At 37.1% G+C, this 12,613-nt stretch overlaps 1 protein-coding gene across 2 annotated transcripts in view; it reads left to right on the plus strand.

Annotated features, from left to right (window-relative positions):
* The window catches only part of LOC144637971 (dedicator of cytokinesis protein 7-like), a 61,585-nt gene that overhangs the window by 19,938 nt on the left and 29,034 nt on the right, over positions 1-12,613 (plus strand). The window contains exons 5-15 of one of the 2 annotated variants that reach the window (XM_078497060.1): positions 2,809-2,938; positions 4,724-4,806; positions 4,976-5,123; positions 5,989-6,074; positions 7,155-7,221; positions 8,828-9,052; positions 9,765-9,965; positions 10,465-10,662; positions 10,781-10,874; positions 11,514-11,584; positions 12,163-12,254. In XM_078497060.1, coding sequence (XP_078353186.1) covers positions 2,809-2,938; positions 4,724-4,806; positions 4,976-5,123; positions 5,989-6,074; positions 7,155-7,221; positions 8,828-9,052; positions 9,765-9,965; positions 10,465-10,662; positions 10,781-10,874; positions 11,514-11,584; positions 12,163-12,254 — 1,395 coding nt within the window. Of the gene's footprint in view, positions 1-2,808; positions 2,939-4,723; positions 4,807-4,975; positions 5,124-5,988; positions 6,075-7,154; positions 7,222-8,825; positions 9,053-9,764; positions 9,966-10,464; positions 10,663-10,780; positions 10,875-11,513; positions 11,585-12,162; positions 12,255-12,613 lie in introns of those variants that run through there. The other variant, XM_078497061.1, reaches the window with a different exon arrangement.

Raw genomic sequence — 12,613 nt, forward strand, 5'->3', positions numbered from 1 at the left:
AGCGTAATAGTATAGTAGACTCGAATCAAGTATAGTAGACTAGAGCAAAGTAGAGTACAGTACAGTAGAGTACAGTTGAGTCGAGTGGAATAGAGACGAGAACAGTCACATAAGCTTATATTAACGTACAGTAGCGTGGTGGAGACGAATAAAGAAGTGTTGAGAGTAGAGACCAGTTCAATCGACAATCGTAAAGTAGAGACGACTAGATTATTGTTAGTAGAGTAGAGTAGAACAGAGTGTAATCTTACTAGTAGAGATGAGTTCAGTCAAGTGGCGTACATGTACATAGATGCGGGAGTAGAGTACATGATAGTAAAACAGATTCAAGTGGTGTCCAGCAGAGTAGCTAAGGGTACAACAGTTGGGTATTCACGTATTGCGTCGAGTTGAAAAAAGTTGTAATGGTGTAGTAGAGTTGAGACGAGTTGAGAAAAGTTGTTATGTGGTATATTTGACTTAAGAGATAAGAGTAGAAAGTTTACTCGAGATGATAAGAGTAAAGATGTGATGTTAGTAGTTGTGTAGAATTGAGAAAACCTTTTATCATGTGGTAGGGTTCAATCAAGATGATGTGAGAAGAGTTTTGATGGTCTAATAGACTTTATTGTGGTTCAGAGTGAATCGAGTATAGTTGAGTACTTACAGATCAACCGGAATGTTACTAAAAGAGGACCTAATAACGTACAGAACAACTTTAATGTAAAGGCAGTCGAGCTAGTCGAGATACAGAAAAAACTCCACCAAAATTTTCTATCCAATTTCGTGCCAGGTATATAAATTTATTATCGAATGCATATTTGAAGAAAAAAACCTATCAATGACCCATTCACGAGAGCAAACATTCAAGGGCCTATTTAAAATTAGCCTGGGTTATTTGTCTGCAACACAGGCTAATTTAAACTTTAAAGTGAGATTGTGTAACATCATTGAACGCTTATTTGAAAAAAAAAATATATCAATGACCCATTCACGCAAGAAAACATTCAAAGACTAATTAAGTGAGATTGTGACATTACTGATAGCAGCTATGAACTAAATGTAGTTACGCTTAAATCATTATAAAAAATTATTACGTTCGCCATGTGACGTGTTTTAGTTAACACCACATCCACAGCACGTTTTTGTTTTGCGTCACGTCACCTCGTGACACGTCATCCGTTTTTCATCTTTTTGATTCGAGGAGAAACATGAAGTGCTCGGACGTATTTTTCTCTCAAAGTTTATCCGCTGCTCAAAAATAACGCTATCCGTGCTGAAAAGAAAAGAAAAGGAAACATTTTCACAAAACAAATTCACCAGTTGTTTAAAAAGGATCAAACGTAAATATTTTGGTGGTGAAAACTGAATAGCGCTACGACGCCTGAGAGCACGAGCCAAAAATGCGAAGGTCGAAACTTCATTCATTGAATTACCATGAGGTTACTCGAAGAGCCTTTGATTCTACAGGTTCTCTGGCTTTCCTCCCTCAACAATAACTAACACTTCCAAATTCCAATTCAATTATGACTACGCAGCCCCACAAGCTACTAGCTTTAAACCCAACCATGTCTAAATAAAGGTTATTTATTTATTATTATTAATAATCCCTACGAACCTTGCTAAGTACATCACTAAACTCTGAGATTAATTCTTGAGCTTGATGCACCCGCTCTATTGTTAACTCCAACTTGGACAAGTCAATATATGTCAGTTTCTGAATAACTTCCCCTACCACTTCCAGTAAATCTTAACTCCTTGAGTTCTTTTATAAATATTGCTGCACACTTAGTTTGTCAATCTGGTTGCATTGGTATCCAATTGCCATTGGTACCCTAGCTTTAATTCTCAAATCAGTGTCCATCACAATTAACAATTTGCAGTGTACAACATTCCTCTTTAACTACTTATACAGTTCTTGCAACTGCCAATCTATCATCATTAGCAAACACATTTTGAGGGTCCACTGTTTCATTGTATTGCCATTCAACTGATGGTCCATCAATGTGCCCCACAACAAGTTTCTCTGATCTGGCGGGTATTCGTGTTTGGTCACGCAATCGCACCACACCTGGTTCTGGGGCCAGTTCCTCTCTGCTCAGCAAGGGCACTGAACACCTGCTTTTGCATCCACAACAGATCTGTACATGTGTACTAAACAAAAATCCCATCTAAAAATCATTTGCTGTGACATCCCATGTACTTCAAGCATCTCCTGTTGTATTAATTCCCCATTAAGGACCGAATCCACAGCAATTTCTCCCAAGGAGTTCAATGTTCGTCCAGCCACAGTTGTAAGGTTAAGCATTTTCCCACCGTTGCCACCAGCATAACAAGTGAATCTGCTGTTTAGCAATGCAGGAACTCTAGGTTAAGCAGCAGCATAACCACCAAAACAAAGAGGAATGCACAATGTTCAAGACTGTCACAATGTTTCTGAATGTCCTCTAAGTCTCTGCTAAGCCAGTTCGTGTCCAGTCTCCTATAGGTTATCTGTTACAATAATATTTAGTTATGGACTTTTCTTACCTTTTCCCCTCTTGCTCATAATTATTACTGTCAAGAGTAGAATGATACATGTACATTTTATATCCAATGCTCTTAAGCTCATTATTCTTAGGGATGTGTGCAAAATAATCATTTTGAATTGACAATAAAGAGATTGAATGGGATGCTAGTCCATTGCAAGGTACCCCCAGCATTATTTCGCCGGTACCCACTTATACACCTGCAGTGAGAGTAAAGTGTCTTGCCCAAGAACACAACACTGACATTTACACATTTAAATTATTGCTGACAACCTGAATGTTACATTTAATGGTTAAACAGATATCAGTTCCGTTGTTCTGATGAAGGAAAACCAGACTCAAGGCGTAAAGTGACACGAACATCTAGCTTTGTGAAGACACTTCCCAACCAGGTTTATGAAATAGATGAAAAAGGAAAACTAGCAGACCAGGTAATGAGTACACAAAAAAAGCTAGTGTGGGTTTAATTATGATCACAGGGAATATTTATTTTGAATTTACAAACATCAACAACCACTGTAAGTTGTAACACTGTACATAGGAATCATACAGCTGAAGACTGTGTATGCACAGACTTAATGACACATTCATCCATGCTAACTTTCCTGGACTATCCGGGAGTCTCTGGATATAGACTGAATCTCCTGGTCTCCAGTATGGGTCACCAAATCTCCCAGCACAAAGCAAAGTGCTTGAAACACTTGTTTTCACACATATTTTGGCTGATTTTGGGCAATTTTAAGGGGAAATATTTTAAATATTTGACATGTCATTGAGGGTCGAGAAGAGGCACCTTTTTAATGCAAATTTGGTGATCTCCCAGATTTCGCTTTTTTGTTGTTGGTATTCCTGCAGACTGTAATATTAAATAATATGGAATTATTAATAAAAATAACAAATAGAGACAAGGCTGTGATAACAAAGTCTTTATAAACTGTTTGACTGCTCCTAGTTCACATTTCCTTTTTCAAATCATAGGCCCCACATGAAAAAATTACAACTTTGTGGATAATTAAAGAAGGCAAATGTGTTGTTTTAAACTTAAATATCATAATTACCAGCTTTTTTATTTTAGGTTAGCAGTTAAGCCCAATGTACAGTACATGTAGTAACCACACCTGATAGCTGATGGTTTTTCTTATTGGCATGATATATTAAAAGCTTCACTAACCAATACACAATATTCATATTCTGAGTATTGGACTGGAACTTAGTGTTAGTAGCTTGCAATGGAGGCTAATGGAGGGAATATCAATAAAGAGTTACATGTCATTTTCTTCTAGAACATTTCCCCTTCATTAACCTCCAATGCAGCCTATATTATACCTGCCAACTTTTTCTGGGTCAAAGGTGTGAGATTTTTATCCTGAGAGTGCCAGGATTTCCGAAGATGATACGACAATGTCCGAAGTTTTCCGAAGACATTCCGAACATATTCCGATCCCAGTGCGTGGACGTGTTTTGCTAAACACGACCTCGTTCCCAATGCTATTTTTTGTCAAAGCTCTGCGATTTCGGGGAAAGTATCGCCATAAATTACTCATTTTACATGGAGTTTTCGTTTCTCACATTGGTTTGAGTTTACATTTTATTGGAAAGTGTGTCGTTTGTGGTTGTAATAACTCACATTTTTCGACTAGGCGTGAGAAATTGGTTTGTAAGCGTGAGTTGGCGTGAGATCGTGAGTTGGCGTGAGACTCACGCCCAAGGCTTGAGAGTTGGCAGGTATACTATATCCAGTCCAGTACCAAGAATACAAATGGTCTTTTGGACAAGCACTGTTGTATAATTTTCACACTGGATAGGGTGGCTAATGAAAAGCTCTGAATTTGATTTCTTTGTGCCAAGATTTGTAAAATGCATATGTTGGCTTGAAAAGTGGTACAAGGACCATGGATCGTAAAGGCTTGTTTGGCCCCTTTAAGAGTGAATGGTTTAACTCTCAGTTTATGTTTCAGAAGTATGTGTGTAAACATTAACACCTTTGCATAACCAGATTGATATAAGAATTGTTTTTATCAAATTGTGTGGAATTTTTACCTATTTTGATTTCCAATTTTCAACATGACAGTCTTGCTTGTTTTCTCAAAATTAAGTACCACAACAAAAAGAATCCTTTTAGAATTTGTACAAAGATTTGTGGCTAATTTTCAAAGGAAAGTTCCTTTTAGAACAGTACAGTAACTGAGGGTTGTCCTCGCAATTATTTTTGACAGGGTAAGAATGGAATGCAGCAGAAGGCATCACAACAGTCAGGCAAAGGACAGGAAGAATTACCCAGGGGTAGCTGGGCCTCCAGGTATCATAGACGCTACAATCTATTAGGAATAATTATACAGTGTGATGGAACACAGCCTGAACGTTTTTCTTTCTTGTTTCTTGTAACAGACAATTGTGGATTTGTGCATACTATTCCACTGTTCAAGCAAACCATTTTTATTTTACTTTTTGTTTTGTTTTTTCAATAGCATTTTTGACTTGCAGTCGTGTAATCCTGACCTTCTGCTACCATCTCTTCTTGATCGGACTCCTCCTGATGAGCTAGACACTGCAAATGAAGAAGAACGCCAACTTCACAGGATTCATTCTCTGTTTTCCATATATCCCATTCAGCAGGTAACATATTTAACACAAAATCATTTTTTCCGTTCATAAGTTCATTAATTCTAAAAAGGATAGAAATGGTGTTTACATGTGTGCAATTTTAAGGTGTAGTAAGCTGATGTCTTGCTCCAGATAACTTAACCAACTCACAAACAGTTCTCATTGTAAGAGCAAATTTAAATACGTATTCATTTCAAAATAGACTAAGAATGAGATTAAGTTCCCATCAGTGAGATCGTAACATTGCTGTTGATAGGAAACTGGATCATGACTGCACCATGATCATTGAAAAATGTTTTCTGTCTGTTGATGTAATACCTTAAAGTTATGAAAATATGCAACCCCCAACCCCAGAAATTAAGTAAGCCCCATAATTCAGATGCAATAATTCTTCCAAAAATAAGCCCTGAGAGACCTATAATGTACCTTTAACAACTGTAGAACTTCATTTCCAGCGTTTACTCATGTTTAAATATTTTTGCCATGCGGTATGCTTGAATGCTCCTAAACAAATTTCAGATACACTATTCCTTCCAAATATGAAGCCAAACATTTTCACAATGCAAATTTCCATCCAAAAATAAAAAAAGCATCTGCAGAGCTGTGCTCTAGCAGAGCCCGCATGCCACAATTGATTAACTTTTGTCTTTGGCCGACTTGCATAACTTTGCAATCATAAAAGCTTTTAAGTGCTGGCCACCCAAGATTTCTTACATAAGAGCCTTTGGGCACCCTGCAGTTATTCTAAGAGCACAGCTTTGATCTAAGGCATCATGTTCATTTTTTGCAATACTTACATTTAGTTTAGTTGACAATACATATGGATGGTCAGTTACATTAACCAATCCTGTTTATTTTTAATTTTTTTTTTTTACAGGAAGAAGGAATAGAAAAGAGGGTCCCTGCTACTATTCCTCAAGAGCATTTTGGGCAGAGAATTTTGGTCAAATGTCTTCAACTAAAGTAAGTTTCTTAAAAGCCACCTTACCCTCAAATTACATTTTTCTTTTTCACTTTTTGTCACTTTTTTGTGAGTTCTTTTAATTTGCACAAAAAGATTTTTGTTTGGTTAAATCCTCGCCCGGGGGGGGGGGGGGGGGGGGGGGGGCGGGGTACTCCCATATGTGGCCTATATAGGTATGTGCCGCCCGATAGGGTATGGTTTTTATGGTTCTCGGTCCTTAAATAGGGTATCATTTTTGCTCCTTTTGGCAATGTGTTCCCGGTGTGATCCTTAGATAGGGTACCTAAATTATATTAGCTAAAATAAACACCCAGCTAAACGAAGAAAAAAGCTACCTTAAGACTGAATTTTCTGTTCAGGTATTAGAAAAGCGATTTTATAAAGATTTGTGTCTTGCCATCTTCACGAAACGCTTCTCCTCCCCTTGAATAGGGTGTCATTTTTTGGTTTTGGGCCTTAAAAAGGGTATCAATTTTCGCTTTCTTTATCCTTTATTAAATAGGGTCAGGGTTTAAGAACCTTGGCGGCACACCCCAATCCGAAATTTATGGGAGTACCTCCCCCCCCCCGGAATCCTCGATTTTGTGTCTTGTTGAAATACAGAAAATCTTGCAAAAAAAACTGTCCAAGTGTAAGGGGCATAGCTCTAGTGGTACTGTGATGTCATAAATACAGGGCCCTAGTTGCAAAATTTTTGTTTCTGCATAAAAGCTGCAGAAAGTCTTTGATTTAAATACTACATGTAGGTAATTTGAGAGAACTGACCGAGTGTAGTTCTTGATTTGACGTCACATGCTCGCTATCCCAAGTTTGCCTTTAACAGCTTCAACAGGGCATAGATAGTCGAGGATTAAACCAAATCAAAAACTTTCTGCACTGAAAAACTCAGCAAAGTACGATATTTTATTAAGCTAAACAATTGCAGGTTAGGTGCACTTAAGTTAAAAATAATTGACATGTGAGTCCAGTGTTTTGTATTGGGTTGGGTGTGATCAAAGTCCCTCCCTTCATATGCCTACAGATGTCAATTCTTCTGAGCCAAGTTCAAATCTAGCAAGTTGTCTTAAATTTTGTTTTAGGCTTGAGCTAGAAGTTGAACCAATATTTGCATCAATGGCTCTTTATGATGGCAGAGTGAAAAAAAAGGTGTGTGTGGTTCTTACTTCTTTAGATGCTTTTAATAATGTTAAAAAAAACAAGGAAGTAAGACTAAATCCTGCATTAACTTTTTAATTATTGTATAAATCCTGGTTATAATGCACCAGTCATTTGAAACCCCCGCCTCCCCCCCCTCGGGCATGAGCGGGGCATTCACTTTTTTGGCAAGTGAAAGCAAGTGAAGTCCCCGGCCCCCGGGAGAAAAGTGAATGGTGAACTCCCCCGCCCCTTTGTGATCCACACACATGGTAATTCATGTAGAAAACTTGTTATAGCCAAGCACAACAAGGGATGACAGTAAGGGATGATAAAAACCTTGGTAGCCGTGAAATGAACACATTGATTTCAGAGCCGCTAGGAATACATTTGCAAAGGCTCCCCGATGGACAAGGAAGAAGACGACTATTTGAAATTTCCAACTCAACTTTATATGGAAATGCAGGATGATATTAACAATATGCTCTGTGTTGTTTGAACAGCTTTCTCTCTGTTAATGGATTTCTAAAACTAGAAACTTCCTATTACCGGTAACTCAACTTAAACTATCATAAATGAATGTCTCCAGCGTCTTTAATGCGCTATTATTGTCAAACTAACATTTAACGTAAAAGGAATTTCTCAAATCTTGCGGACAGTTATTAGTTGTATTTCACTCAGTATTAGTAATTTATTCATCTTGAGCGAGTGGACATAAATAATGTATGCGAAATTACCATGCGGCGTGAAAATGCAAACCGCTTACGATGGAATGAGTGCCCCGCTTATTCCCCCGGTCCGGGATGCGAAGACCGTGATTTCTGGCACATCCCCCGCATAGTGGGGGACCAAAATGGAGTGAATCTGAAGTGAAAGCCCCGCTTTTACCCCGCTCATGCCCGAGGGGGGGGGGGTTGGGGATTTCAAATGACTGGTGCATAAGCCCCCCTGGTTATAGGCCCATCTACCTGGAAACAAAGAAATACATCTGGTTTAAAGTCCCCCTCTGCTGGATGACAGTACTGAACAGGGCTAAATGTTGCTTTATTATTAGTTTTTGACTTAGAAACATATTTCGATCAACACCGCCGTGGCTTTTTTCAAAAGGTTTTTGTTATTTCTCTTATAACCCCCCCCCCCTCCATTTATAAGCCCACTCAAAATCCCTTACAAAGTTGCTTAAGCCCAGGGCTTATGACCAGGATTTTACGGTATTAATTTTTATAACCTGAATTGACCTGTTCCTTATTGTTTATAATATTATTCTGTTTGTGTCTTGAGTTCTTGTTTACTGTATGATCTCTGGGATGCCTAAGAAACATGAAAGTCATTTTCAATAATTGTACAATGTAAAGTGTAAGTAACAAGGAAGTAATTACAAGGCATTAAAAGTACTCTACCTGTAGACATTCATTTTAACAATTCTTTGTTAAATTATCAGTGTTACTTTTTTGCTGCTGCTAATAGATCACACATTTGTGATGGTGTGTGGCTGTTCATATCAGGGACCACTGCCACTTTCTTTATATTTAACTTCCCTGTTTAATTTTGTTTTAAGACCTATAAATTTGTAAACAGCCATTTATTGTGACCTTTTTCTTTGATTTGTCTTTTTCAGATATCAGAAAATTTTTACTTTGACATGAACAGCGAATGGTGCAGGAAGCTAGTCAGAGAACACAATCCTCGCACAGATATTTCCACTCTTAGTCGCTCAGCAGTGTTTTCTATTACATACCCCTCAACAGATGTGTTTCTTGTCATTAAGTTGGAAAAAGTTCTCCAACAAGGTGACATAAGTGAATGTGCAGAACCATACCTAAAGGATGCAGAAAATCCTAAGGTTAGTGTTACTGATTTACATAAAATTGTTACTGTGCATGTACATGTACAATTATATTAATGCTAGCAAAGAATAGATAACAGGCAAAGTGAGTACAAATATCATAAATTGTAAATCGCTAATTCTCTTCTAGCTCTACAGTGGCTTTATGGCCTCCAGGTAACAGTAAATAATCAGAGATTTACCCTACATGGAAATGCAGTGTGTTTGCAGTTATGTTTGTTGATAAAAAAAAATAAAAAAGTTGAGAAACATTTGCCCTGCAAATAACACAATTAATGTCACAATTAACCCTGCTTAGTAAATGTATTTTATTTTATGGAAAGTTATGAAATGGGTACAAAAAGATGCAAAAAAAAAATATGGAAAGATCAGAAAACTTACTCATTTTTATTTAGAAACAGATTTTCACCATAAATTCGACCCAATAATTTCAACCTGACAAAGTTTACATGTTGCATTAGATTGACAGGACTTATCAATTCCAGCCCAGCCAAGCTTGCAAACCAGGCTATATCCAGCACAATAAATATATTGGGGACAAAGCAGCAATAAACACCACATACATTCAAACTCTCTTCGAAGAGCAATATTTCTTTATATCTCTAAACACAGTTACTTTATATTGATGAAATTCATATATTTTACAAACTAATTAAAATATATTTCTCTCTATTATAATAAAATTATTATAATTTTCTCTTAAACCAAGCATCGAGACAAAATGCGAGCAGCTGCTGTGTCAAACTGTGACAGGCTTGGCAAGTATCGCATGCCTTTTGCATGGACTGCAATCCACCTTGTTGACATTATAAGTGGAAAAACAGCAAGCAGTGATGCCACAGCAGCAACAACGACAACAGGCCCTGCACAGGAGAAAGACACTCCTCCAGCTGGAACTCCTGCTCGGAAGGTAATTTAAAAAATGTTGACAAGCCATGCCTGCCCTTTTAAAGACAGTGTACTTTAAACAACATTAATCCTAACTTTCACCTTCTTGCATCTGAGTCAGTTGTAGTCAAAGCCTAGGTACAGTTGAAATTGAATTATAACATCAAAAGATTTTAAATTAGTAAAACTGTGGAAGGGTAAGACAGACAACAAATTTAAAGAACTGAAATATTTTGTTCTCTTTAGGAAGAATTAGTTCTTCAGGGAGGAATCAGTTGAGTGCAATTTGTTGTAGATCTCTGTTTTGCTACCGTCTACCTAGGTTCAACTTTGCCAGCCTTATAGATCTTAGCTTAATCTCCAGGGAAGTAATGAGGTCCTATTGACAATAGCAGTGGTTCATTTTCATTGATTCCCTACTGTCTTGTTTGGTATAAATTATTTAATAGTAACTCCACCCTGTCCATACAGACTACAATAAGTTTCTTGAGCAGTCACTTTGTCTTTTTTTATTTATTTAGCAATCTGGTATGATAGAAACACCCCCAGTGGTGCCAAGAAGTAACAGGCGCAAGGACAGTGAAAGCGTTTCCAGCCGAAGTTCAATGATTGAGGCACGCAAGTCAGTTCATCTGGGGGATGGCAGTGAATTAGAAGTAGCCCCTGACCTGACAAACTTTAGACCTGTCACTCTTACTGTCAGTAGCTTTTTTAAACAGGTACATGGACATTATTGTATTGACATTACACTTTAGTGCTGTCATTGCCTTTTTTCCTGTCGATTACAATTATTTTAATGTTAAGTGATTCTTTTTATTTCATTTTTTGTTTTACCAGGAATCAGACAAATTGAAGGATGATGACTTGTACAAATTTTTAGCTGACCTGAAAAGACCCTCTTCAGTATTAAAACGTCTTAAATGCATTCCAGGTAATCATATGATTGTTTACTTTGTCTTTGTAAAAGTCATGCAGTGAGAGTCATACAGTTAGGTTCGAGGGTCCAGGGATAATTTTTCTTAATAATAAATTCATATCTTGAATCTGAAGTTTATACCTTTGGTGCTTGTAATGTTGTAAAAGTTTGTTAGTAAGTGTTATGATCTGATTGTGTGACTGCATAAAAAGAAGAAGGGCAAGTCATTGTTAGTTTGATTGACTGGAATAAAATATTCTGTCCTTTTCAAAGCTGTAGTCTTATACACCCCTGTTTGGTATAATTTTGTGATGCAAGGTTATTTTAAGTCGATCTTGCTAAATATGAAACTGGTGTGAGGAGAGTGTTCTAAGCCATAAATAATTTTTCATGTCAGTGAAATCTATGAGATAAGCACAGTACTTTTCATGTTGTCCAAATAGTTTCTTGCTGATTTTCCTGGTCACTGTACTTGGTGGTATTTAGACACGCGAGAAAGAAAAAATAAGACAACACTTTAGCAGTTTTTAATTAAAAGAAAAAACTTTTATATATAGTGCTTAAACACAAGGTGCTACATAGCACATTATTATTTTTGGTTTATGTAGTGTACCTGACAGTTTTGTTCTTAACAGTTATTTTTGTATCTTGCAGGAACATTGAAGCTTGACATTTCTCCCCCAGGAGACAAACCGCCATACTGCTTAACCTCTGAGCTGCATCAGGTATTGAACAACAAATAATCAACAAGGGAATTTGTAGTAGAAAACATTGGGCACTCAATTCTAACAGCTTTTCTCCAGGTTAAACAAATATGGTGCTCAAAATGGTGATTTTGTGCTTTGTTTAAAAGATTCAGTAACACTAACACGGTTAAATCATTTTTTGTACTTTTTGGTAAGCTTTGACAACATAACAGGCTTGTTTGTTTTTTATCTCTTTGGTTTGACTACATGTACATCCCACTAAATTATAGAGTGGTAATGACTTAACTCAACATATATGCCACTGATTAGAATCGTACCAAAAAGGTGTAGTCAGGTAAACAGGATGAAGGATAACCTGAAAAGGTTCATTGTGCCCAATAATTTATACGTCAACAAATGAAGATCTTGGTAAAAAAAAACTGTAATATTTTGGTATAAGCTATACCATCATCAGACTAAGAAAATTTACATACAAGCTTGATCTTAAATACTGTGGGTGACGAGACGAAACAAAAGATAACTCAAAAAGGTTTCAGGTAAACAGTACTGCACTGTACACTATTCTAGAGATGACTTGATTAACATCTTCCTGTCAGGTACACCCTTATCCAGATGGACAGGGACGGCCAACCAAAGAGATTGAAGAGTTTGCACCCAAAGAAGTTTTTACCCCATACCTTACATTCAAGTAAGAAGACTCTTATATGCACCAGCACAGATATTTAGCATAGTTAGTTTTATATTACAGATCTTAGAACTTGAGGGAAACTTACAGTACTTTCATACCTTAAAAGGCTGTTTTTATTTTAAGTCAACTTTCCTGTTGATCTTTATTACTTTCATAGTATTTCCAAAAGTAATGAGAACTTAATGTAGTTTGGATAAGATTAGATTGCCATGTCATTGCACTTGATAGGAATATCTTGGAAAAACTCAAACAGGCCTGTGCTGCAGGCTGGCAGACATACTGGTATTAATGCTGACATAATGTCCTGGGGGCAGTGGAGTAACAATATGCCTGGGCTTCCCTGATGGGTGTTCAGCACA

The sequence above is a fragment of the Oculina patagonica genome, chromosome 14 (genome assembly GCF_052425735.1).
Source record: "Oculina patagonica isolate OP01 chromosome 14, crgOcupat, whole genome shotgun sequence".
Taxonomy (NCBI): Eukaryota; Metazoa; Cnidaria; class Anthozoa; order Scleractinia; family Oculinidae; genus Oculina; species Oculina patagonica.